The sequence below is a fragment of the Furipterus horrens genome, unplaced genomic scaffold (genome assembly GCF_987537825.1).
Source record: "Furipterus horrens unplaced genomic scaffold, mFurHor1.1.pri manual_scaffold_9, whole genome shotgun sequence".
In the NCBI taxonomy this organism is placed as follows: domain Eukaryota; kingdom Metazoa; phylum Chordata; class Mammalia; order Chiroptera; family Furipteridae; genus Furipterus; species Furipterus horrens.
The window spans coordinates 3,555,630-3,583,140 of record NW_028327179.1 but is presented as its reverse complement, the minus strand read 5'-3'; the positions used below and the strand labels follow the sequence as shown (position 1 = coordinate 3,583,140).

The 27,511-nt window shown below is 49.8% G+C and overlaps 1 protein-coding gene across 3 annotated transcripts in view; it reads left to right on the top strand.

Annotated features, from left to right (window-relative positions):
* Positions 1–27,511, top strand: part of ZNF277 (zinc finger protein 277) — a 53,567-nt gene that overhangs the window by 14,543 nt on the left and 11,513 nt on the right. For 2 of the 3 annotated variants that reach the window (XM_090287013.1, XM_090287012.1), the window contains exons 2-6: positions 13,136–13,337; positions 17,720–17,808; positions 18,083–18,165; positions 26,523–26,614; positions 27,326–27,436. In XM_090287013.1, the coding sequence (XP_090143139.1) occupies positions 13,136–13,337; positions 17,720–17,808; positions 18,083–18,165; positions 26,523–26,614; positions 27,326–27,436 (577 nt within the window). Of the gene's footprint in view, positions 1–12,553; positions 12,660–13,135; positions 13,338–17,719; positions 17,809–18,082; positions 18,166–26,522; positions 26,615–27,325; positions 27,437–27,511 lie in introns of those variants that run through there. The other variant, XM_090287014.1, reaches the window with a different exon arrangement.

The window sequence follows — 27,511 nt, the reverse complement described above, 5'->3', positions numbered from 1 at the left end:
TAGGCCCGCCTGGGAAGGGATGGGCGGGAGCTGAGCTGCCTGCTGTCTGGGGGGGCCTTTCCTTGAGCCCCCCTTGACCCTGAACCTGGGTAGCCGTTGAACAGCACGTCTTTTGTTAGAGCGCTCAGGTGTCCCCTGCTCCACACGGTGTCCGGAGCAAGAACCTAGGGGTGCAGCCTTACCCGACCTAGTCATGGAGCACCTCACGCCCTTCCGTGGTGCCTGGTGGTTCCGGACGCCCCGGGCTGCTTGAACGGTCCGTTTCCGTTCTCTGCAGCCAGAAGCAGGAGTCGTCGCATGCTGTGTCTGCGGTCCCAGCGCCTCATGCAGAGAGCGTTACGGGTCCCCAGATCCGAGGTCTGCTCTTCTCCCTGACGGACGCCAGGAACCTGGCAGAGTTGTTCTTAGTGTGTTTTTGCCAGAAGAGTTTTGTTTAGTTTGTTTAGTTTTATTGCTGAGTCCAGGGAAGAGCAGGTCTGCTGTACAGGACACAGGAACCATGTCACGGCGCTGTCCTGCTCCACCCGCCCACCCTTTTAAGGAAATGCTTCAAGGGCAGCCTACTTCGTCTCAGCTCAGGGTTCCCCTCGGGGGCCTTGTCCTTCTCCTTAACTGCAGTAAGCTAGCCTCTTGCATCTCAAATGTCCTTGAAACCCAGAGGAAATAACCACTCCAGTGAGTGGTTCCTGTGCTCTGTGTCTCCTAGATAATGAGATAAGGAAACATAAATAACGGGTCTTTGCCGCGCATGTGGTTCAGCCACATGTCCCAGTCCATCATGTATTTGTGCATCAGGGTACAAAAAGTTGGGTAAACCCAACAGGCATGACTGGCGTTGAGACATCAGCTCTGGGGCCACTCACAAAATCTTGCTCTGTGCGGCACTGGAAAGCCTCCACGCCTCGCAGCCCTGCCCTCCAGGCCGCTGCGTGGACAGAAGCCCTGTCTTTGTCCCTCCGCTCCTCTGTGGGACACACCAGCCTCTGTTAAGAGCTGGTTTCCAAAGCGCAAGGCAGCATCGCAGAGACACATGCATGGAGCCACCACGTCAGTGTGAGCTCCGCCCGACCCTTGGCGCTGTGAACTTAAGACACAGGTCAGTCCCCAGGGGCAGGCCTTTGGCTGAGCACAAAGCTGGGAACAACGGGGGAGAGAAAGGCTACCTGTAAGGCACCTCCCGTGGAAGGTGTGAGACCAGACCAAACGTGTACGCGGGAAGCCGACCTGCCAGCAACCATAGTTCGCCGAGTGACCAGTGTTGCGGTGTGTTAGAGGGCGGTGTTTCCCAGACTTGTTTTATGTGACGGACTGTTTTCCACGCGATCTCACACAAAATCGCAGTATATAGAACCTAGAGGAGCGAGGCCTCTTCCATTAACGTTGTAGGGAGGCCAAGGACCCGGCTGCTCCGCGGTCCCTTCAGCCCCTGGGACTCCCTGGGACGGAGGCATCTGGGGTTACAGGTCAAAGTCGCTGTGCTTAGCGTAGAAACATGGGGTAGACTGAGAGCAGGAAAGGTCCCCCGTGGCTCCGACAACGGAGAGGACGCTCCACGCAGGAATTCCGCACAAGCTGGGCGGGATTTAAACAGACGGGCGGGGCCGCGGAGAAACCAAAAACACAGAGAAAGGAGAGCCCAGGCAGACGCGCGCGGGGGCTGGAGAAGCAGGCGGGAGAGTTGAGATCAGTTGAGAAAATACAGGGGGTGCTGGGGCTTCGGTCGTGGGAACGGACGTGGTGGGGGCGGGCGAAAAGGTAGAGAAGCGGGGTTCTCGCCCCCGCCCCCTCTCCGGCTCCCGCCAGCGGACCTGAGGCCTGGCCGCCCACTTGGGCCGCGGCCGCCCCCGCCTGCCGAGCGGCGTGAGCACCTGCCTCCTGTGTCCTGGGCGGGGGCGACGCGGGGCCCCTCCGCACGCGCGGCCCGAGCTGTGGCGCTCCGGCCTGGCGGGCTGGAGCCAGGCCCCTGGAGCCGCCCTTTGCCCGTTTTCAGAAGGTTTGGTTTTGCTTCCCTCCCTGAAATGCAAAGGGATTATTCATCTTGGAAAGATGGAGAGATCTGTACGGGGCTACATCTCATTGTTAAAGGATTTGTATCTTGATTTATATAAATGCCAGAAAGTAGGCAGTATGACTTGGCTTATAGTCCCAGAACTGTTAAGGTTTGTTTTTTCTTTTTAATTCATCAGTTCCCCTCTTCATTCTGTGTGCTGACGAGCCGCCGTCAGTCGGTCCCCATGGCAACACTGGATCATGCTCTTGACGCTGCGACACCCCAGCTCTCCCACAGCGCTTCTCTGTTAAAATGGCCGTGAAACCACAGTCGCATTTATTACTCTCTCTCCCGAAAAGAAATCAGTACTTTGGAATCTTTTTCATGATCAGACTTAACTTCCCAAACTGTCTGACCAGATGAGGAGTCTCTAATTTAGAGACACTTTTCCGAGGATGAGGACCCGCCCCTGGGGCGGCGCCCGTCCCCCGCACTCACGCGCCCTGTCGGTGCGCGGTTCTCAGACGTGGCTCCCCGCAGCGTGGTGGCACCTGGGAACCCGTTAGAAATGCGGATCCCCGTGCCGTCCCCAGGCCCGCTGCACCAGCGGCGGGGACGGGGCCCACGCCCCCCACTCCGAGCTCGGACGCATCCTCCAGGTGGGGCAACGCGCACTGACGTCTGGGCGCCGCACGTGGGCGCAGTGAAGTACGCGCTGTCGTGGACCCCACCATCCAGTTTGGGGCGGATTCTGTACCGTGGTAAGAAGTCACCTCCCTGTTTGTTCTTTATATCACCTGACTTATTTAAACTGTGACGTAGCAGCTGAGTACCAGTGTGTGCAATAGAGAATGTCCCATTGATTTTAGCTACTGCAAAGAAATGGTTCCTAATCCTTGTTTATCCGTTATTAACTAGCATAGGAAAAAGCCGAGTAATTGCCATTGAGTGGATAATAAGTAATGACACAGACTATAAAGTTTTTTTCAAAGTTGTTTTTTTTCTGGGTTTTCGTGGTTCTTGTTTTTATGTGTGGATGCTGGCAAGGCTCCACCTTTTGGAAAGGTATTTTAAATAGTGCCTTTTCTGCTTGTCGTAACTCATCCTTATACCCTGAAACACATCAAAAGCACGCAGTAAAAGCAAGGAACTTTTGGAGGCCATGACTTAGAGGACACAGAGAGGGTGCAGGTGTAACGGAACTGCATAAAGAACAGGTTTACCGAGGTTTGAAGAGGCGGGAAGGCCCCAGACCCTGGAGCCAGCAGAAATCTGAGTGGACGGAGGCGGTGTGAATGGTAAGCCATTTAAAACCGCTGGTTATCATAGAAACAGACCCTTGTGTGTACCAGGACTTTGGGACAGACCCTGAGGAAGTTGTACTTGGTGGTGACCAGGTCCGACCTGAGAGCCAGGCTGTCACGCACTATGACAAAGAGTCCAACAGGGTAGGCTGGTGCCATGGGGACAGCCGCAGAGCGACTCTGGCCGCCCTATGAACTTCGGGAAGCCACTGCGTGGCCGCTTCCTCTCCATCACCGCTGCCCCAGCGAGACCGGATACCCGCGCTGCACCTCCCAGGCCGCTGCTGCTGTCTCCGTGCTGGGGTCAGGCCCCAGAGGGCTGCCCACACCCATGGGTCCCTGAACGTGCTGCCGCCCCTCCTCCCTGCCATGCCGCTCCCTGCAGGGCCTCGCGTCTGCTGTCCCACTGGATGCTCCTCTCCCTCTCCCGTTCGCCCTTCAGGTGTTGGTGCTCACAGAGGCCCTCTTAGGCTCTGAGGGGCAGACCCCGGGGCCATCCTCACCATGGCTCTCCGTGCGCCTGCACCTCCATCATCTATAGCAGATGCCATCTCCTGTACTGCTTGTGTCCCCACGTGCGCCCTGGGAGCGGGACTCCTGTCTTCTCCAGGTCCTGTCCCCGTGCCTGGTGCCCAGCACACTAGATGCTCAGTGCTAACTCTATTTTGGAATGGATGCAGAAGAGACATTTATACATCACAGACATGGCCAACCAGTCACGGTTTTCTGAGGTGACTGATTTGACATTTTTTGTCTCTCTTGTCACTTACAAGTGACTTCAGCTCTTTCGGAGCCCCACACTGAGCTCCTAAAGTGTCTTACAGACATGCAGAAACTTTAATATCCTGCAAATAAAGTGTCCGTGTACCAGCCACCTGGAAAGAGGCAGCACATAGGGTCCCCGTGCGGAAGGATGTGCTACCATCGAAGAAACCCTCCAGGGAGGCCCAGGAGTGAAGGCTGAGCTGGTGGGGGGGCAGGGTGTCCACGATATTTAATCACCGTACTGCTTGGACTGAATCACTTAGACTGTAGGGAAAATCTCTCCTCTTCTGTCCTCTCTCTACATTTCCACACTCATCCGAAATTCAGTGGACAAGGGGAATGTGGTCAGAATTGGAAAATTGTTTTAAAATTCTAGATTCTTTCCACAAGATAAATTTTACAACGTCCTTTCATTTATCTGGCTACCTCGCAGAAAACAACCTGATGTTCTGTGTAAGGAGATCATGCTGAGTACTGCAGTTCCTTTTCAGAGGGACAGACGCATCCGTCAGTGACTACAACTGTCCTGTGTCCGTGACTCAACACCACACACCTGGTCTTACTGCCCCGCAGCACAGCAGATATTCCTAAGTTGCTTTACTTTTTTGGGTTTTGTTTCCATAGCTATTCTTGCTTCTCCCTATTTGATGATCATTCATTTATTAAGCAAACAAGTATTTACCCAGCACCTCCTATGTGTGGGCACTGGGCTGGGTGTCAGAACGATGTACAGAACAGAGAAGCCTTCTTCCTTCCTCTGACTCCAAAACTAGTGAGAGAAACAGGCTCCGGCAGCATCCCCCCCCTCCCACCCCCACACATTGTACTTGTGGCTCTGTCTCTCGGGCAGAGAACCGGCTGCGGAATGCATGTACTATGTCGCAGAGTCCAGGCCCCAAACTCAGAGCCTGCGAGCCACCAGCCAGGTAACAGGAGTGACGGAAGAGGGTAGAAATGGGATCTGATGAAGCCGACTGAAGCAGGCGTCGGACAGGGAGCCTTCCTGGCGTCCTTCCTCGTCAGCATTACCAGACAAATCTATGAAAATAGAGGAGTCCAGTTATATCATTACTCCAATTGTATCCCTATTATTTCAGTGTCAGCTAAAGGTAGGATTAATTCAAGTGGTCCTTATTAATGAAATCTAATTTGTAGTTTAGACAAACAGCTAGTAACTTGTATAGTGTGTATCCCAAATAGTGCACAGCATGTACTTCTACTAGGCAATACCTTGCAGTATGGGGGACATACTTATACTAAAATTGATATTCCTTGTTTATCTGAAATTCAATTTTATCTGGCAGTTCTGTTCCTAGTGCTGTGCTTCTATTTTGAAGTTTGCCAGGTAAGAGGCCTATGATGAAGTGAAGGCTTTAATCACTTTTCTATTTATTAATATTAATAAATTTAAAATTTTAATCTTTATTGTGTGATGGCTATATCTCAAGCTGGGTAAAACTTCAAATAGGAAGTTTTTTAAAAATCTGGCTGTCTATGGGGAACCTTATTTAACCTTTATGTGTAAACTCCTAAAAATCACTTTACGATGTTTTATTTTGGCACAAAAAGTATTTTTTCTGTTGATTAACGAACATTTTCATCAGCATATTTCTCCCCACCCCACCAGCCTGCCTTTGTGGTGTTTGAGGGTGAAACACCCATCTTTGGAAAGGCCCCCCGTCCGTGTGGGCCCCTTGATCCGTCAGAAGCGGGATTCTTAGGGCTGTTGCTTCCGGTAGTATTTTCCCTGGTGCCTGCGTCACTTTGCGCTTGTTTCTGGGCTTTTCGAGATTCTCTTAGTCTTCCCTTCCTGATAGTAGCCATCATATTAACGAGGCGGTGAACCAGCCTCGTGGCTAATGAATGGATTTTTCAGCTGCTGGGTAATTAGAGACATTTAACATGCCAGCAGGTGTTCTGACTTGTTTCATTAACCCCAAATGCAATAAAATAGAGTGGATTTTTATATTTTTGCATAAATTAAAACTAAATCAAGATTCGTTATTCTTTACCATTAGAAAAGCTAAGCGACAGGGTTCTGTGAGCCATGTATTCCAGGTGTTAGAAGGTCACCCGCTTCCTTCCCAGAAGACTCACCGCACTCACTGCGCCGAGCAGCGGGCAGGGCGGCCTCAGGGGGAGCTGCAGGTGAAATGGAGGCGGGAGACGGAGAGTTCCTTTCCTTTCCCGGTCAGCCCAGTTTTGTTTTGCTTTTTGCCTTCTTTAATCGGTACTTCCTGTTGTTTAAAAATGTTACTTATTGCCCTGACGGACTTGGCTCCATTGGTTGGGCCTCTTCCCACAGAGCAAAGGGTTACCAATTCGATTCCTGGGGGAAGCAGGGGGGGGGGCTGCTCTGGCGTCTGTGCCCTCCTCTCTGACCTCAGCAGGGACCAGTGACAGCCCGAGGGGCACTTCTTACCAACCTGCGGCGTTTTCCTTTTGGTCTTAGTGGTTCCTTCAAGGCTTGACGACATCGGTGATGTCACTTAAGGGCCAGCGCAGACACGGAGGTTAGAGCTTGTGGGGGCAGGCCAGTGTGACCCCTGGGTCTGGCTCTCGGTGGAACCTGCCCCTGGTCCTCCCACGCCCAAGTTCACTCAGGCGGCGTGGACAGGTTCCAGCCACCGGGCCGGCTGCAGGCAATACGCAGCCTCACGCAGTTGGATGGCACCTTTCTGGGCACTGCGTTCAAGTCTTTGAATTCCCCCCTGGGCTTCCTCTGTACCGTAGGCGACCTGATGCCATCAGCTTCAACCGGGTGCGTGGTGATCGGCCTGAAGTTTCAGCTGTGAGGGTCTCCTTTGAAACTAGGAAGGATGCATCTGGGGACCAACCATGTCTCTCTCATCCCACCGGGTGTAAAGCCTCTTCTACCTGACAGCCAACCATTGGGTTTTCTGGCTATGAGAGAGAGAGAGAGAGAGGGAGCGAGAGAGGGAGAGAGAGAAGAGAGAGAGAAAGAGAGAGAGAGAGAGAGAGAGAGAGAGAGTTGTGCTCAGTCCCATAAAGAGCTAATGGCCGGTGCTTCAGAGGCCTGGCTATGCCTTTCTAGTTGTGTTTTTGATTTTCAAAATAAGAAAGGTGATTCCTTCACTTGGGCCCTTATCAATAACCATTTCTGCGAAGAATGGTAACTCCCGTATTGAAGATAGCCAGAAAATCTCATTTTGGGGGGCTCACCTCTCCCCTCACTTATTTTCATGCTTCTTGTCGGAATGTTACCACATACATGTAACATTTTGCCCCAGATCCTTCTATCTTGAACCTTCACGGTCCCTCTAGAATCGTGCCTGTTTTGACGGGTGTCTTTGGCGGCATCTCACGCTGAAAGACCCCGGTGCTCATTCCCTTACCCCCCTTGCATATCGAAGCCTCCAGTGAGAATGCTCGTGTCCTGGGGCTTGCTTTTACGGGCATCTTCTGTACTAGAAAAGTTCTTTAAAGCAAGGTGACCTGAACTTCCCTGTGTTCCAAAAGAAGTCCGATTTTCTTTTTTAAACGACACCCTTTGACTACACCACGGCAGTGAACGGCTTAGGGCTGCCTGTGGTTTGTAGGCGCTGTGCTGGAGGTATGGTCTCGCCCTCCACGACACATGGGTTCTTCTGTTTAAGCACTCACTCCTCAGCATCTCCTAGCACACCGGCACCGGGGTGCACCCACTTCCTGGGGACCAGGGCATCCCCAACTCCCCGGGACTGTGAGCCTGCGTGCCCGGGCTCCCGGCCCCCGCATCTGCCCCGCTGCCCTGGCAGCCCCAGAGCATCCCATCTCCCTTCCCGTTGCCTTCCCAATCACAGAGGTGCTTTAAAGAGCGGTACATACAGTGTAAAAATATTATAACGGAGCCATATGCGCAGACCGCTGGCCCAGATGGATGGGTCTAAAACAGCCACGCTGCCGGCCAGGAACTTCCAGCTTCCTAGGAAAGCTCAGCAAGCAAGCCGGGGGTGGCAGGAGGGGATGTTTGGGCCTCGAGGGCCCTTGGCAGAACAGGGCTTTACTTTCCGTTGTTTTAGATTATTTTATTTGCCTTAATTGTTTGTTTATGTAAAGCATACCGCACGAGTATTTTCTGTATGAATGCATTAAAGGCTAAAAAGTTAATTGTGTCAATAAAGGTAACTTAACGACAAAAGTTTTGTTCCATGGGGTTATCTCAGAGAGTGTTTTGTAAACAATATCAAGGGTTATATATTTGTTCAAGTGGGTTTTGTCTTGTTAGTACAAAAATGTGCTGATTCATATTTAGAAATTTCACGGCTTAGCATTTAAGCGTTTATTATGTTTTAAATTTGTTTCGGTTTTAAAAATGGATACTTTCCGTTGTAAATGTTGATGAATAATACTGCTTGACTTTCAGGGACTACCCATGCACGGTGTCCATAGAGAAGTAATAAAATCAGAAAAGAGAAATAAGAAATGACCATATACTGTATTTAAAGAACATTTCTATAGTCAAGAAAGGGCGAGGGAAACCAAGGTCTCTGATCATAATATAAATTTTAGGGTACTTGCTCGGGGGAGCTGTACTGACTCAGAAAGCTTACTATTCAGATCCAGGCTTCTCGAGGGGTCTCTTCACTGTATGACCCTGCGTGTCTGCGAGCGGGTTTTTATTCCACGAGTCAACGGCCCAGGTTCCACAGGCCGGGACTCGGGTGAACCTCCCCGTGTGGCAATTTTATATTTGGGTTTTTGGGAATAAACCCATGTCAGTTAAACTGGTTATGAAGATGTTTCAGTAAAGCAAGTGCTGTTTTCTCATTGTTTGGCAGACTAAAACTGTAACTGCCTTGGGGACAGACAGAGCCTCCCGGTGCTTCGGTTGTAAGTCGATCCGGAAGCAGCTGAGATGACGGGTCGTTCGCACAGCGCTTAGGCCTGTCCTTGAACGCACGTGGTGACCCCTGCCTGGTCAGGGAGCATGCAAGGAAAAGAAAGTGTGGGTCAGAGCCACCCCCAGGAGGACTTTTCAGGGGGTGCGGTACCCCGGTTCCCCCGTCCCGCCTTCTTCTAGGGGCGGATAGATGTCTAACAGCTGAGCTCTGGGAGCCCGTGAGCGCCTCGTCTGCCCCCGTGTATTCCGCCCTAGAAGTACGTGGTTATAAACCCGCACCTCGGCTCTGATGACCTTGCGTGCGCGCCCAAGAACTGCGTTCCGGTCGCTCTAACAGCGAGAGGCCTGGTGGGGAAGAAGGGGGCGGGGGGCACGGACATGGTGACCTCCACGCCCGCAGAGCCTGGGACAGAGCAGCGGGGCTGAATCCGCGGGACCCGCCTCCCACCACAGCCCTCGCGCGCTCTGAACCCCGGAATTCGTGCTGCCTCCTGCAAAATACGGTTCGTGGGGACCTCTGCGCCTAGTGAAGACCAGTGTCGTCCGAACTAACACCAGACTCAGTCTGGAGACCTCTGTCAGTCAGCTGTTTGGTTCGGTTTTTTAGACTTTTACTTTTTTAGAGCAGTTTTAGGTTTACAACAAAATGCAGGGGACAGAAAGGGACTTCCCATGTACCCCGTGCCCTCACCCGTGAAGTAGCCTCTCGTACCAACGTCACTCCCCAGTGTGCTTTACCGAGGCCGGGCCTGCAGTGACGCCTCACAGTCCCCCAGAGTCCGTAGTTTATCTTGGGGTTCACTCCTGGGTATTTATCCACGAAAATTGAGGAGGAGGATACTGAAAAGAACACTCACGAATTTTTTAAAATTTGCTCCCCATCCTTTAAATAATGCAAAAGCTTGCCCTGATTGCTTCAGGTCATTGTTTTATTGGGGAAAAAATGCACATGAACCAATACAACACACACTTCTATGGAAATTATTCTTCAGTTTATTAGATGTCTATTAGCAAACATATTAAAGAAACACATCGTGCCCCGACCAGTGTGGCTCAGTTGGTTGGGCGTCATTCTGCAAAGCAAGAGGTCACCGGTTCGATTCCTGGTCAGGGCACATGCAGGAGGCTGTCAGTCAGTGTTTCCCTCTCACATTGATGATTCTCTCCTTCCCGTCCCCCTCTCTAAAAATAAAAAATAGAAAAATATTTTTTAAATAATTAAAAAGAAAAACAGTGTATCACTGAAGGTTAATTTTATTACATTTCATAAAGTCATTTCTGTTTTTAGTATGCTTACTATTTACAAAATATAAACACAACTGTTGTTCTAAAAATTACTCATATTGATGAATTAAGACCTCAAACATGATGTAGCTATTTAATTTTGTAAATAGAGAAATATTAGTTCCACAACTCAGAAATGTATGAGTCTATCCAAAACACTAATTATATTTAATAAGGAATATTAGATAGGTCATTTATAATTTTCTAGTTGCCAACCCATTTCATTTAAATATTGACTAGAATACTACTTTCAAAGTACCCTAAAGGATTGCCTGTCCACTAAATCAATTAGATTAGGTTAAACCCCACCTGCATGGATGCTCTGTGGAATCTCCACTGGACACCACTTACTTGGGAAGCACGCGGCAGGCCCATAAGCAGCCAGACCTGTCTGGGTCGGTTTACCCGCCCTACCTTTCCGCCCCCTCCTGGGTTTTAGTGAGGCAGAGCGCTCGCCAGTCCGCCTTGTTTCCCCGTCCCTGCCTGCTCGTCAGTGTCTTTTGTGACGCCGGCCCTCCTGTCATCGTTCTGATTACTAGCATTGGTGTGGAAGGGGACGCAGCCATGTGACACTGTATTGGCTTAGGCTCCAGTCCACTCTTTCAGTATTATAAGTCTTTCATTAGCAATAAACATTGGAGTTAGAGAAAATATTCCGGAAAAGACTAAGTAATCTTAACCGTGTGTGTTTTAAAGCATTTTTTAACAGTAGAAATCTTATCTGATTTAAATCCCCAAAGCAAGCAATTGTTGATCTGTGAGAGCCGTGGACTGAGCACTTTGAATTGATCCACAGGAATTTCTAATACAGGTCAGGGCAGTAAATGCCCATCCCTGTCCCCAGACCTGTAGACACACTTGTTGTCATCGTCGTAGCAGCAGGAGCGAAGCTGCCCCGAGCTCATACATCAGTTCCCCGTGTATTTACATTGATTTTCTCCAGCAACCCTCATACCAGTCTGATCAGGTGCATGCAGATTGAACCAGTGTCCCATTGCAGACGCAGGCTGAGAGAGGTGGGGCCCCCTGCCCGGGATGGGGTCAGGGCTGTCATGGGCCCAAGTGCTCTGCACAGCAGCGATAGGAATGTGCGCATGTTCGTAGAGCAGGCCTCGGACAGACCCACCGAGCACGCGCTCCCCACCCACCCTGCCTCCTGCTTCCACGGGTCTGCCTGCGCCAGGGCCGTCATGGAAGCGGGTCCCTCTGAGACCGGCGAGTTTCATTTAGCGTCCTGTCCTCCGGGGTCATCGTGTTGTGGCGTGACAGAATTTCTTTTTCAGGCTGAGTGATAGGCCATTGTATACCGCGACTAGATTTTTTACCCGTTCATCCATCCATAGCCGTGTGCGCGTTTGCAGCCCTTGGCCATTGTGGCGATGCCCCGGTGAGCGTGGGCATGCAGCTGCCTCTCCAGTCCCCTCCATTCACGTCTTCCTGGGTGAGTGCCCGGAAGTGGTATTGCTGGGTCACAGGATAGCTCTGTTCTTAATTTCTTTCGGAATGTCCTTTCTGTCCCCACGGTGGCTGCACCCATTCCTATTCCCACCAACAGCGCACAGGAACGCCTTTCTGCACGCTCCGCGCCGGCACCGGCTGTCTCTTGTCTTTCTGGTGACAGGCATTCTAGCAGGTAAAAGGCTGAGCTCGCACAAGGTCTGTCTGGAAAAGATCCAGCCATTGTTAATATATCAAGGACAGTTTGCATGGCATGAATGGAACCCGGCAGCCCAGGAGAGCGGACTGGAATGCGCAGGCGTGAACAATGACGCCTTCACTGTACTGGTCAGTGGGGGCAGTAGATATGGCCGTTGCACTCAAAGTGACGGAGTGAGCAGAGCAACAAATCTTCAGATTTTGTGTTAAGCTTGAACATTTTTCCACGGAAACTATTCAGATGATTCAGGAGGCCGCAGCTGTGGGCAGCTGGTGATTGGCAGCTTCATCACAACAACACGCCTGCTCATGCATCACGTCTCGTGCAGAGTCACCAAATCACCCAGGTGACTCAGCCCTCAGCCCCGCTACAGCCCGGATTTGGCACCCTGGGACTTATGGCTTTGCCCAAAACTAAAATCGCCTTTGAAAGGGAAGAGATTTCAGATCATTTATGAGATTCAGGAAATACGACGGGGCAGCTGATGGCGATTGGGAGAACTGTGTGGGGTCCCCAGGTGCCTGCTTTGAATGGGACTGAGGCGCCATTGTCCTGTGTACAATGTTTCTTGTCTCTTCTTCAATAAAGGTCTCTATTTTTCATATTAGGTGGCTGGATACTTTCTGGACAGACTTCACATGTCTAGTAATTGAATGTTTGTTTCTCTGTTCACAAAAACCCAGATTATGAGACGCAATTGTGTAATAAGTAAATGGTAGACATGAATCAACACTGAAAATCGCCAACCAGGCCAGCCAGCCAGCTTACACTGTGTCAGCCCAGTGTGACGGCCATCTTCCTCTTTGCACATGACAGGTAACCAGAAACAGGAAAGACTTTGCAGGTGCGACAGGGAACAGCTGAAGAGACAGGCCTGGCGTCATCTGTGCTTCAGTGTACCGCGTGTACTTCCCGTCGTGTGGTGACTCAGCCATAGACCATCATGGGGTCTCAGGACCTAGCCCAGCATGCGGCAGCCTCCCCTCCGGGCGCCTCCGGAGCTGCTGCCCTTGGCCAGTGTCCCCAGGGTCTAAACAGCTGCCATGACCCGCGACTCCTCCCTTCAGGCTGGCAAATAGGGAGCTGGCTGGTTTGCAGCGCTCCTTGCCTCTGGGTGGCAGAAGCCGTTTAAAATGGTCCCACGGTCTCCTGCTCTCTGGTGCTGTGCGTTTTTCTTTTTGAAGGTAGGGACATATCTAAAGGACCCTGCTCATGCAGGGAGGTAGGAAATCAGCCTGTACCGAGTTAGCTTCAGCTTTTCTGTTTTCTGTTCTTCTCTTTGTCCCTCCCAGACAGGAAGGATTGCATCCTGGAGCCGCTGTCCCTGCCAGAGAGTCCAGGTGGCTCCCCCTCGTTAGCAGGGTCCCCATCTGTGCCCTGTATTTTCTGCGAGGAGCATGTTCCTGTAGCTGAACAAGACCAACTTCTGAAGCACATGATTATTGAACATAAGATGGTCATAGCTGATGTCAAGTTGGTTGCTGACTTCCAAAGGTAAACATATTATTTTTGTTAATAAAAGAATTAAATTTATCATTCCTTGAAGGAAGGGCATAACTTAAAATGATTCCTCTATAATTATGAAAGTTTCTTCTTTAGGTTTCTCCTTAGACTAAAAAAAAAAAAACTCTTTGCACTCCTTTGTCTTCTTGAGGGTGTAAGTTGTATTTGGGAATGTCACTCACTGTTGCCAGTTTTACAAACTCCGGAAACAGACCAGCTCTCCAAAGAGTGGGTGACCCTCCCTTTGCCACACTCAGCCAGACGGCTGACATTGTTGACCTCTGTCAGACTTCTTTTTTTTTCTGTGTGAGGCCATAGACATTCTTCAGCTGAGGACGTCCTTCCAGAAAGTCCAGCACAGACTCGGTAGAAGGCCACCAAAGGGCAGCGTTTGATAACAGGGGTCCTCAGGCCACCCAAGCCGTAGCGCGCTCAGCGTTAGCCTGGGATGCGGTTGAAGACCAGGACAGAAAGCGGGCCATTCAGCAGGCCTTGGGAGTGGAAGCCGGTTGTGGTTAGTGACTCCAATACTGAGAGGGAGAGGATGAGGAAGATGAGCAGGCTGAGGGGCCTGGTTACGGAGTCCCCAGCATGAGGCGCGTGTGAAACGCAGGGGCCTGGCCTCACCGCCAGAGCCCAGAGGGAGCCGGACTCCCCTCCCGGGCTCCTGACTTGGAGTGACCGCACCAGCAGACGGCAACGCAGGCCGGCACTTCTTCCTTCCCAGTTCCCAGTGCCTGGAAGTGACTGTCCACGAGGAACGCCTTCTGCTCAGCAGCTGCAGGGCAGGAGCTGTGTTCATGTCATCATGAGTCGGGACTTGGTATTTTCCTGAGAAACGACATCGTGGTCGTGACTGATTTTCTGTACTTACTGAAAGCAGACATTTTGATATATGTGACAAGGTCCCATTTCGAGATGTTCTGCCCTTACTTCCCTGCCAAACAGAGTAACCCAGACACTGTAAGGCCCCTGCACCCAAAGTCTCTATCTCCCAGGCCGCGTCATTCCTAGCAAGCAACTGCTCGCCTCTGGGGGTCTCACGGAGCAGCGGGCTGTCCCTGGAGGGGACTGCGGACCAGCAGGCCTGCCGTGACTTCAGCACATTTCCTCGTCTGTAAAATGGGGTGACACCAGCCCTCGTAGACTGTCAACTGTTCATAAAACAGGACACGTATGGCATCTGCCATATTATTGCATTAATCACATTCATATGTGGGCAGGAAAAATCATTATTTACTAGGACTTGGGGCTTAGGAGTCAATAATTAATTATTGGGATCAATCACCCTGAAAAGGCAGTTATATAATAAAGTGGGTACTTTAATCAAAAAGAAATAGATGCATTTCTGATGTGTTTTATAAATAAAGTGTAGTTAACGTGTACTTTAAATTTGGAAACCTAAATTCTCCTTGTCAGCTGTCCTCCTGAGTCATAATATTTTTACTCTGAGGAAATAGGAATGTGATTAGTTCAAATGGACCGGGAATGTATGTGAGTAAACTCTGTTCCTTTTAAATATCTTTTAATACATCGGTCTCCTTTAGGTAACACACTCCACTATTTAGGGAAACTAAAAATCCCTCTCCAAAACAATACAAGCATTGACTGTGTGATCAGAGTTATTTGGAATCTTTTCAATGTTATTTGACATTTTCCCAACCTCAGAAAAGAAGTTAAAGGGGGAAGGGCTGGGGATGGAAGGAACAGTGAAGGGTCCAGTCGGCATGAATTAATTTACCCAGAACTTCTTTACAAGTTGAATAATTCATATATATACACACGCGTGCACACAGCTTCTCAGCAGCTGCTGCTTCTGAGCAGAATAAGTAACAAAGATGATAAATGATAAATAATAGATAAGAGATGGACTTACCTTGTGCTTTATTACAAAGAGCTATACGTTTTCATGTTAAATATATTTGACATTTTATTGGAACAAAATAACAATTCTCAAGGGAATAAGACAAAAACAAAAATAAAAATTCTTTCCTTTGAGCCATTTAGCATTGTTATTTATACTGAGCTGTTTGCTAACTGTACTCAGTAGGTAAAATTTTTTTCAGGAGATAAATGTTAACCCCTTGGTTCTCGGCCCTCTCTATATTAAATTCCTTTCATTCATGCTACTTAATTAACAACATATCTCAAATCTCCATGCCTCTGTCAGTGAACGCGCCGGTCACACTAGGGGCTGGCAGGCAGGATGTTATTACAAGGACTTTTTTTTCTGTAAGATAGTTTTGTGAAGCACAATTGAAGTTCTTTCAAAAAAATAAAGCGTGTTTGCCGATGGCCTAATAATTACTTTAATAGCTTTTTAATAACAGGATAATTCATCCAAATAAAGAGTTCATACCGCATAGTATCTCCTGGCTGCCTTTATATTTTGAGTGGCTGCAACTGTAGTTCTAAATAAGCTAGAGAAGTAGAAAGAAGTGCAGAAGGGACACACGACGTGATCCCTGAAAGCTGAAAGGTGTGTTTCATTGGCTGGGGGAAAAGTGCCGCACGGAGCAGGTGTGCAAGGTCTCACGTCCTTAAGCCGTCCTTCCATGGAATACAGTCCCTCTTCTGTCCCTGACCGCGCTAGGAGAGGGGCTCCGTTGTTCCTGCCTCCCGTGACCGCCCTGGCACCGTGTTCCTGCATCTGAGCAGCCCTTACCAGGGGTCCCTGGGATCCTGTGTCAGCCAGTAGGACCGAGGCTTCCTGTCCCCATCCAGGCAGTGCTGCCCAGGTATAGCCTCGTTAGCATCTTCCCCCATCAGTCAGAGCCGCTTCATTTCATCCAATTAGGACACTGCTGTTTGGACCAATCAAACTGAGGATTTGGAGTCCTTGTTTGCCTAGAAACGGACCAGCCAGGGACAGGAGCGCACGTGCAGTTTCTGTCAGAGACCGTGTTTCCCCTGCGGACCTGCAGCCGAGGAGGGAGCCGTCTGGCCAGACTGGAGCAGAGCTGCTCCCCCGTGGCCCGAACCCCAAGGCTGCCTTGCCTGGGCCTCTTCATGGCGGTGCTGCCCCACCGCAGAGCTGGGCCACTGCTGCGCATGTGCGCTGGGGTCTCTCCCTGCACCGCGTCCCAAACTGGGGACTCCCTTTGGGGTGGGATTGGCACCAACAGCCATCAGTTGGCACTGTCAGCCGTGTCAACTCTAGAGGCAGCCTTTCCATTTTCTTTCTCCCCGTGAAGCAAACCGCATTCTCCTGGTGCCGATTGGTAAATGAGATTATAATTTCCAATATAAATCTTGTCAGATGAACGGAAAGATGGACGGGTTATAGAATCCTGTCATCTGAGTCATCGGAAGTGCAGATTTGGGTGTTATGCATGAAACTGAAACTTGACTTCTCCTGGAGGCGAAGTGCGCCTCATATCGGACTCGTGGCATTTTTTGGAAGTTTTTTCTCTTGTTACATAGACCTTGGATTTAGGTTGACTTCTCGCTGCATTATTATTATGACCTCTTATTTTAATGTATAAGATAACCTCCCAACTTTCAATGTATTGGAAAATGTGTGCATTTTAAATTGATATAAACTTAGATATGATTTCAGAACATTTTCATTATCACAGAAAATAATTCATTTTAACTTGCCCATATGTCTGTCTGGCTGGTTTGGCTCAGTGGATTGAGCGTCGGCCTGCGAGCTAAGTGTCGCTGGTTCGATCTTCCAGTCAGGGCACATCAGAGAAGGAAAACTCTGACTCCAAAAAACCTCCGCTGCCTTGCGGCATACCTCTTCAGGGGAAAGGCTAAGGGAGTAAACCCCGACCGAAAATCCGGAGCCGGCGTCCCTAAGGCGGTTTGACGTTGTAGTCAACACCGGCAACTCCTGCGGCGCACCTGAAGCCAAGCTGTATTGACTCCGTCTTTCCCTTGGACCCTTCAGCTGCGAAGAGAGGGGGGCTCTGCTGCATGGGCAACAGCAGACCCTCCATATCACCCTGCCCAGGCTCTGTAGCTTCAGCTTCACTGGAGAGGACACTCCAGCGTCATCACAAGATGTCGATTCAACACGGGAGGAGACAGATACCGTGTCACTCCCGAGTCGGACTGCAAAGCCATTCTCGGCGGTGCAGATAGACTCTTAAGAAGCTACACCATCGTCTCTCGAGACAGACGGCTGCCGACGATGTCTGTCTTGAATTTGGAGGTAATAAAGTTTAATCATTTCCATGCCTTTACAGGGTAATTTCATTTTATTAAATATGTATTTCATATTTCTACAATGTTCTACTGCCTTTCTATTTATAAATTTTCTAGCAGTGTTTAGTCAACATTGGATTTGTTGCTTTGGGATAATTAAGTGTTATTGTAAAATTTATCATTCTAAAGAAAGTACTATATTGAGTCTTATTTGTTCCCAGGTACATTTTATATTGGCGTAAAAGGTTCGCTGAGCAACCCATTACAGACTTTTGTAGCGTGATTAGAATCAATTCCACAGCTCCACTTGGTAAGTGTACATCTTGGCTTCCTTTTTTCCCTACAACCCCAAAATTCAATAATCTCACTTTCTTAAATTAGAATTCTCTGACTTTCGTAACAGCTAACATGAAATTGCTGTGATTATATTGCCTAATTTCAATAAAGCGGAAAGAGACCTATTTTTTATATATCTGAAGAGAAATCTTGAGAGAGAGAGAGAGACAGAAAGAAAATTTTTTAAGGAATAAGTCCTGGAAAAGATGATAATTTGCGTCCCATTTATTTTTCTAATCTCTCAACAGAAGAACAAGACAATTACTTTTTATTGTGTGACGTTTTACCAGAAGACAGAGTGCTTCGGGAAGAGCTTCAGAGACGGAAACTGGTAAGGGTTGTTTTAAAGGATGAACGGGGTGTTGGAAATATATACAAAAATCATGTTGCTCTTTTTGTTGCTGTTTTTACTTTTCATTTTGGAAACTTTCAAACGGGCACAAAGAAGAGACGATACGTCAAGACCTTAAAACAGAAAAAATATACACTTGACTGAAGATTAAAGCATTTCATGTTAAAAATGCAGAAGGGATTTTTGGCTTTGTTTTGCTTCCTGGATTATCTCTAAAATAAAACCAAAGCTGACACATTTCAGTGTAATTGTAGCTGCCTGACACATGCCAGGGTTCAGTGGGGCGGGCGTGGGGGGAGCGGGGATGCCCTGGGCTAAAATGGAGTTGAATTGATGAGCATATTTTTCCCCTCTTTACTGGAATGTGCTCTGCACCCCCTCGGCTTCAGTCCTCTGTTAAGCATATGGCCTGATTAACATAGTGGCCTTTCTCCTTTTCAGCCTGCACCACAAGCAAGCTAATTTTAAAATCTCAGCATCTGTCGTCTTTAAAAAAGGTAGCAGCTTAGGCTCCGTAGCTCAGGGTTTAGAGCACTGGTCTAGACTATACATGTTAAATTTTCATTTTCATGAGTTGAACAGAAATTTAATTTCTTACATTATTAATTTTGTTTAAAAGTGTGGTTTTTCATTACCAGTTGTGGATAATCTCAATTATTACTTGAAATTGACTCACTCCTCCTTTAGGGGTTATTTATTAGGAGTCCTCGTATCTTTGAAATTGACTAGATAATATATTATGAGAGAGAGCTATGATTTCACTGTTTCTAAATCCTCACGAGATCTAGGAGGGAAATAAATCCATTCTACCATAATCATGTGATCTGAGAAAGTCCCTGAAGCAGATTATATATCGTAAACATCCCAAATGATCATTTGTCCCCTAAGGAGAGATATTGTAGGATGCTGATTTATATGTAAGAAAAAAATATGCTTTTTCTGTAGAAGCAAACCCAGTCAAGTAACAGGGCTCCCTGAGTTTCTCTTATTTTCCTATTGTACTGTCTTAAAATCTGCAAAATAGGAATGAGTTTACTGTTATATTTTATGGATTTTGTTTGCTTGGACTTATTTATAATTTTTAATTTCCAGGAGTTTTTTCACTCTTACTCACACTGGCCTTAATCAAGAATGACCCACCTGTGATAATCCTGGTTCCCACCAGGATTTCTTTTAAGGACTCAAACCCCTACTTAATCTTTACTGTCTGCCTACAGATAACCTCAGGTCCCTAGAAATACCTACATCCATAAAATTTCGATGATCTGATACCAGTTCCCGCCTGTGGGTTTCCCCCCACATCATCAGGCAGGTCCCCAACACCAGGTGGGCGTCCTGCAGGTCAGCTCCCTTCTGACACTGCCTACCCAGGGGGAGCGGCAGGTCCCATCAGGTGAGGGCTCAGTCCCACCTGACTGCCCCCACTCGTCCAGGCTGTCCCCTCTGCTTCTGACCGACTGGCTGTAACTCAGGTTCCCAGGGCCCCTCCATGGGTTTGATTAATGAGCTGGAGCGGCGCACAGAGCTCAGGAAACCCATTTACCGTCTAGATTGACCCGTGAAGTACAAAGATATGAAAGGATATGAATGAACAACGGCCAGATGAAGAGACACAGGGTGCAGGCCCACACACAGGAGCTGTATGTCCCTGTGGAGTTCGGGGCCCGAAGACAGCACGTGGGCACGCCCCGGCCCATCCCCCGGAAGCGGTCCAAACCCTGTCCTTCCGGTCTCGTGGAGCGTGGGCAGGGTGGGCTCAGTCGGTGGCCATCGGTGGCCGAACTCAGTCTCCCGCCCTTCTCCCCTCCAAAGAGGTGGGGGTCGAGCTGGGAGCTCCACTCTCGAGTCATGGCCGACTCCTCCTCTGCCGAGCCCCGAGCAGTCCCAGCGCCCTCAGCCTCGCTGGTCTGGGCGGGCGCTCGCCCTCCAGGCGACTGACACGGCCCCCCGAGTTTTCATAGGAAAACACATCCAGACCCCTCGAGTCCCTTCTAAAGCCTGCGCGGTCTTTACCATCGGAGCCGCCTTGAGCCTTTCTGGGCTCCAGGGCATGGCCCGTGCCTTTCCCCGACCTCTTCTGCGCGTGACCCGGGGCGCAGCCCGTCGTTCCTCCAGCAAGTCTGCGCCGGGCACCGGGCGGCGACCTCCGCGCTGCGGGGGCAGGTGGACGCGCGGCCGCTGTAGAGACGGCCCTGCGCCCTTCGGGGAGAGGCTGCAGCTCTGGGGAGCCCGGGGGGGGGGGGGGGGGGTGCTGCGCCCGCCCCCCGCGCACCGGTCCGCCTGCGCGAATGCCGCGTTGCCGCCAGCTCGTCCCAGGGGCCCCCTGTCAGGACGAGGAGCCCTCTTCTAAGCGCGACTTCCCGTGGCCTTTCAGCTGTAGTTAGTGGTTTACAAATCTGTCTGTCTTGCTGGATGAGATGCCTCAAGGGTTGAACTTGGACGTTCGCGCCTGTGTCTTCTCCGGGCCTTGTTCACAAGGTGGTGAAGTTGATCCTGAAGCACTGGCGTGGTGTGTCTCTGAAGTCTCACAGTCAGGGCTCCCCACTCGGCAAAGAGCGCCCCGATTGCCGCACCGCGTCTGTAATCACGGGTTACCCGCCTCACTGAGGCGTAACCAGTCCTGGGTTCCCTTTGTCTGCAGGAGGCACCTGGCAGCCATCAGCGCTCAGAGGCAAGATGTAGCTTTTAATTAAATCGGGATGAAGGAATACATGCACTTAGCTGCACGGAGGGTAATTTTTTTAATCACTGTTGTAAATGTCAGCTTGAGAGGTCATTTATGATAACTATAAATATTTTATGAAAATTTTAACCTATATAGCAATTTGATCCTCCTGAGAGAAAGTGTTTCTTTGGTTTTAATGCTGCTTCATCTATCCCACCTCCGCCGACAATAAAACAAGAACAAAATGAAATAATATATCTTTCTCGAAGATTTCCCGTCCTCATGCCTTTTTCTAATAGATTTTAGTGACTTCCAGTAAAGGATCAGATTATTTTCTACCAGTGGCTTCAAAGGAAAAGTCACGCTCCATTCACACCTTTCTTGCCCAGTTTCTAAGCTCAGGTTCTGTGATTGCTCCTAGCATGACTTTCCCAAATAGAAGATGCTGTTCCCAGTAGCATTCGGCATTCGTGTTAACGGTGGCGGGACCAGCAGCTGCAGTGACCGCCGGGTGACAGTAACCTTCAGAGCAATCAATGCTCTCATTTAGGAAACAAATGTAAACCTGGTCTTGCAGTTTACCACCTGAATTTAAATTTTCTGTGGCATTTTTTAATATATATTGGCTCTGTGAGATCAGGAAGGCCGTATCATTTTCTCTGCTCAGACAGAAAAGCAAGGTCGAAGATATTAAGAGCTACGCTCAGAGCCATGTTATATCCCATGTCAAACAAGAGGGGGGCAACGTAAACCCTTCCCAACCCCAGACCCGTGCCCACTGCAGCTGTACCAGGATCCCTCGTCAAATGTCATCTTCCTCTGTAAGCAAATGTGACATTTCCTAAATTGACAGTTGTAAGAATGAAGGAAAATGGATGAACAGGACATAAATACATGCCTGAATAAGTAAGTGTCTGGTTTCCAAAGCCAAGGCTTTTTTTGAAGAAAATCTGATCTGTTATTATTTTAGGACAGTGGTGGGTAGGAGTTTCTCATTCCTTTAGGCCTAAGCTTCTTGTGTTTTCTTTTACAACCTGAAGATAGAGTGTCTTCAGAGTCTCCTCTATCTTTAGAGAGACACAGGCCTGTACCTGACCCTGAGTTTGTCCCAGAAGAGACTACCCCAGGCAGGTGGCACTGGGCTGGCCCGGACGCGCCTGGTGCTGTGAGCCTCCCACGGTCCCCGCTCCGTCGGCAGGAGGCCCCTCCTCTCGCCAGCTGGATTCCCTCATCTCTATTATACCAATAGAAGCGTGGCTTCTCTAGTTCTCCTGTGTTTGGCTCTTGCATGGTTTTTTGTTCTGTACTTAGGCTTTTTTTTCCATTATGATGATCTAATTTTATGTAAATGGTTACATTTATGTTATTTTTTTCTCTGCTAGCTATTTTTTTAAATGTTCTCTTGGTTATCTCTTTCCTCACTCCTCCAACACCACCTCAGAGAGACTCCAAGTAGAAGGGAACTGTCTGTCTACCCTGTGCAGCGAGCGGGTGGCTCTGGCCTCACCATCGCGGCCTCGGGTGGGGGAGGGCTGGTGTCTTCCCGCGAGGGGAGCTGTGGGGTCAGAGCCCATGGGTTCCAGGCCACGATTCATCCAGGAAAGAAATCGCTCTCTGGCTTCGTTTGTTTGTTTTATTGCCTTTTGTTAGTTGTTGACATGTGTTCTCCCATTTATGTAGGAAGACCTTTGATGCTGTCAAAGTCAACTTCCCATTATTTCTCATACAATGGTGAGACTGGTGGATTTTACTGATTTGTTTAAGTTGCACGCAGATTCTGTTTTGCAAAGTGGCTGAAACCATGTATCGACATCTGTACACAAAATTTATTCATGTCTCTGTTTTATTTGTTCATCAAACTTGTCCCCTACTCTTTAAACTACTGAAAATTTACCGAGTTTTTTGTACTTTAATTCCCTCATCCTGAGTATTCCATCAGGCAGGAGAAAGGGAGTGACAGAAAAATGAGCCTGCGTGAGATTAACATGGGAATACCACACTTCCCGTTGGAAGATACAAGGAGAGGAGGGTCGCCCCCTCCACATGTCTTCTTGTTATTCTTCATCCTCGGCTCGTGCCCACCCTACCCTATTTTTTCTTTGTTCACCCCCATTTTCTGCTCTCAGTTGAGGAGCAGCGTGAAACACTCATGGGATGGGGTGGGAGGGAAGTCCTCGGCTGCCCGGGGTCGGGAGGCGGGAAGCAGGAGGCCAGGAGACTCCCCGGCCTGCCTGCGGCCCTCGGGCCCCGCTCCCACGGCGGTGGGTTTGCTGCGTTCCGTGGGACGAGCGCGCGTGGCTCCCGGCGGCTCTGCGGGGCCCCCCCTGTCCTGGCCGCCCTGGGGCCGTGCGGATGTGCCGTGTCAGCGGCTGTCCGGCGTTTCTGCCGTCCGAAGGCGTCGGCCTCGGTTTTGCTTCCCGGAGTCAGTGTGAGCTCTTCCCATAGGGCTTGCCGCTCTAAACATCACTTTCTGCCTTGCTGTGTGCAAGTGCTTAACCTAAATTGACATTTTCTAAATTGCTTTTTCCTATACCGGCCGGTGTTTGTAACTTCCCACCTAGCTCCCTCTCTCGTTTCCTTCATCTGCGTGTCCCCTGTGACTGGGGTGAGTGCCGCCTGCCGCACCTGCCCTTGCGAGGAAGTCCCTGCTCCCCACCCGTGAATAAACATGAAGGCAGGTGCCGGCCCCTTGCCCCACACCTAAGCCAATTAGAGCAGCAGGCAGGTGTCACTAGGGCTCTTCGCCCGACACGGAAGCTGCTCTCGCGTTCTCACAACTGTGGTCTGTATCCAGGTCCTGTTTGCAATGACAGTTTCATCTGATTTCATCAGCTGCTTTGCGAAGTTCAAACACGTAACACCTGTGACCCTCTCTTCATCCTTCTAGTCCACAAATCCATGAATAAAAGCTAGTCTGTCGCCCCAGCCTGAGACTTTTTAGGAAAATGAAGCCACAGGGCTCTGCTCCGCACATCTTTGGGAGGCTTTATGGGGGCTGTCCCCTAAGATGGTATTTTTTGTTCGTAAGGGACTTTCAGACTTACACTGCAGCTCTCCTATCAGATACCATGCTTTATAGAGGAAGAAAGGAAAGAAGGGGGGAGAGGGGGAAGGAGAGAGGAGAAGAGGAAGAAGAGAGAAATGTGTCTCCTGACTGCCTGGGTGGCTCCTGTCTGTGTGTTCCTCACCGGCGCCCGGTCAGCAGACATCGGCATGTGTGCCCCGGAAGGACACCCGGCGCCGCCGTGAAGGCTCAGCACTGTCTCCTCCGTCACAGCAAGGAAACAACGGTGGGAAGCGGGTGTCAGGGACGGTGACGTTGAGGCTCCCTTCCAGCCGGAGTCCTACCGGGTCGAGGGGGTAGAGGAAGTGGAGACCACAGGAAACAGGGCACCCCGTTGACCAGGGGCTGTGACCCCTGCCTGAGGCACAGCGGGGACCCCAGGGTGAATAAAGCACTTCTGCCCGCAGCGCGCTCACACTCTGGGGGGGACACTTTAAGTGGACGACATGAAGGTAGTGGCATCATCAGCAAGGTTTTCCGAGCGGTTATCCACATACTGAGGAAGTCCGTGGCTGAGTTTGGGATGAGTGCCCTTCTCCACACGCCGGAGCCTGAGTCCCAGGGTGGTGGGAGGTTCTGTGGTTTGAGACTTAGAGGCAGGGCACCAGCAACCACAGGGCACGTGTGAGCCTGGGGCAGTCTTGGCGGGAGTTGTGGGGGAGAGGACTACAGACATTCTTGAGACAAGTAAAGAAAGGCAGCCCTGGCCGGTGTGGTTCAGTGGGCTGGAACACCGTCCCATAACCGACAGGCTGCGGGTTCAACTCCTGGTCAGGGCACAAGCCTGGGTTGCAGGTTCTGTCCCCATTCCGGGTGTGAAGGGTCCCCAGTCGAGGCGCATATGGGAGATAACTGATCGGTTCCTCTCTTGCATCAGTGTTTCTCTCCCCTCCTCTCTCTCTAAAAAGCAATGAAAACATCCTTGGGTATTAAAACATAAATAAAAATTAAAAATAAATTTAAATATTTTTAATAATAATAACTGGTGAGAAAAGAAAAGAAAGTGACCACACCAAGACACATCATCATTAAAATGCCAAAGGTTCAAGATAAAGAGAGGATCTTAAAAGCAGCAAGAGGAAAGCAGAGAGTTACCTACAAAGGGTGCCTATAAGACTCAGCTGATCTCTCAAAAGAAACTTTGCAGGCAGAAGGGACTGGCCAGCAGTATTCAGTGTACGACAGTGTATTTATTCTTCCTCTTAAGGACCACGGCCCTGCTATCCCATGTCTGAAAACTGATGAGCTATGTGAAGCGGCTTGTTTTGTAGTTTACAAGGAAGTGTGATATCCATGCTTCCGTTACGACTGAAAGCAGTTCGTGAATTGATTTTAATTATGGTAGCTTCTCGGTTATTTTTCCTCCGCTAGATTAATATTTCTAGATGTTTGGTGATACATTCCAAAAAGTCCACATGGAATGTGTTAAGCTTCTGGATCCCAGCTCATTTTTATACAGTTCTATAAATACTTAGAGAATCAGCAATAAACTTCATGATGCTCCTATTTTGAGCCCCGTGCTATAAGAGAAGCTGGGGAGTAGCATGCCATTGTACTGTAAGAGCAGCATAAAGCCTTTTTTGTAACTTCAAAGCGTCTTCCGCCCCTTTCAGAAGAGAAGGCGGGCGGCAGCTACCAAAGGGCTGGTGGGTGACGAGCAGGGGAACGGACATTGCCTGTCCAGCCTGTTACAACCCTGCGCACGTTCCAGTCTTTACCTAAGTTATGACCTGATCCTGTAAGCGGGGCCCTGAGCTCTTTTCATTGTCATCTTAGAAAGGAGAAAGCTGAGGACTGAGGAGGTTGCATCGAGGACAGAGGAGAACCAGGTTTCAGACCTGGGTCTGCTCCGTGTTTCAGAGCCAAAGCTCTTACTTGTTTACTGTGGTCTAGACGTGGCTGCCTGATAGCAGCGGGAATCGAGGTGAATCTCAAAGAACAGATAGTATTTGCAAGAGTGAAAAAGGAAAAACTAAAATGCCTCAAGGAGAGGCAATTCGAGCAGGGTGTTACCAAAGCATCTTTAAAATTATTTGAGTTAGAGAATAACAGGGCAGCTATGCGTGTGGATGGTGTTTAAGAAAAGTGTTTCTAGCAGCCAGAGGTGGGGCATGGTGGGAGGAGGGCTGCCTTCAGGGGACCCCTGGGGGCGTCCTGCAGCAATCCCATCATGCCCGTGGAGCGGGGCAGCCTGCGGTGCCATCGGCGGTGGCGGAGAAAAGGAATAAGAGGGAGTGCAAGTGAAAAGTTGGTCAGAACTTGATTACAGAGGAAGCAGGCTTACAGAAAGGAGCACATCAACAATCCCACCGACATGCTTGGTTTTGAAAGAGTGAGAAGATATGACTAGTAAAGACGGGAGAAGGACCAGGTAGGGAAGGACTGGGAGCTTCCTACGTGGCTGTCCCAACCGAGCAGCCGTAGGCGTTCACCAATAGGGACGTGGAATTCTAGTGCAGGCGGAGCGGCGAAGTTGTGAATATCGTCAGTGTCCCTGTGCGCGACCCCTGTGTGCTCCGACCCGGTGCCTCCCACCCAGACTCGGCATTGTCCATGGGCTGACCGCCTTTGTCGCAGACCATATCAGACGCTGTTTCTCCTCTACAGAAAGGGATTCTGGAACAGCAGCAGCGGGAGCGGAATGATAACGGTTTCCGTGGCAGCTGTATGTTTTGCAATGAAGAATTCCTCGGAAACAGGTTTGCCACTATGCGTGTCGACTGTCATGTGAAAACTCATCCACATGCCTGCAGTGCGTATCTGCCTTAAGTTCGGGGGCTCACTCAGGACCCTTCCATGGTATCAGCAGTGATGTTTTCCATTGGCCTAACATCAAAGATAGACTGCAGTTGCTCTAAGCAGAGTAGGGAAATAAATGCTTTAGTGCCAAAAATAATTTGTGTTTAATGTAAAACTTCTTAAACTGGCTGACAGACAAGACTGTGTGAACAAACCCCTGCAGACATACCGTCCTATAGTGACTTGTCAACTAAACTTTTAGCACTTTCAGTGTTTTACTTTTGTTTAAAAATAAAAAAGAACAGAACACTGAATTTCTGTGACCGCAGGCCAGAGCAGGTCCATCTGCCCTGGGCAGCTCTCTCTCCCCCTTGCCCATGGTGAGTCAGAAAAGCAGGCAAAGCACCGTTCATTTCATAGTTTAAAGGACAGACACCCGGCTCACGTGTGGAGGGCAGTGAGTGACATGATCTTGGAACCCCTTTAAGGCACGGGTGCGATCCTGCACGGCTGGCACCCCAAAACCCGTCTTCGCAGCCCGGACACGCGTTTCAGCGTGTGGGCCGGCCCGGACGCCTCGTCGGGGCTGTCTGTCACTGCGCAGGCGCCGGTGCTGCCCCGGCCGCTCCTGGACAGCTTGTCCGTAATGGCTCGCTCCACTTCCTTCCTAGGTCTGTCCTTTTGAACCACATGTCCAGAGAACATGCTTTCAACATCGGACTGCCCGACAACATTGTGAACTGCAGCGAATTTCTGCGTGCGTTACAGAGAAAGCTTGACAAGTAAGTCCCGGAGGAAACGTGCCCTGAAGCTGTGAACCCGGGGCTCCTGTGGATTTTTACAAGTTAATAGTCAGA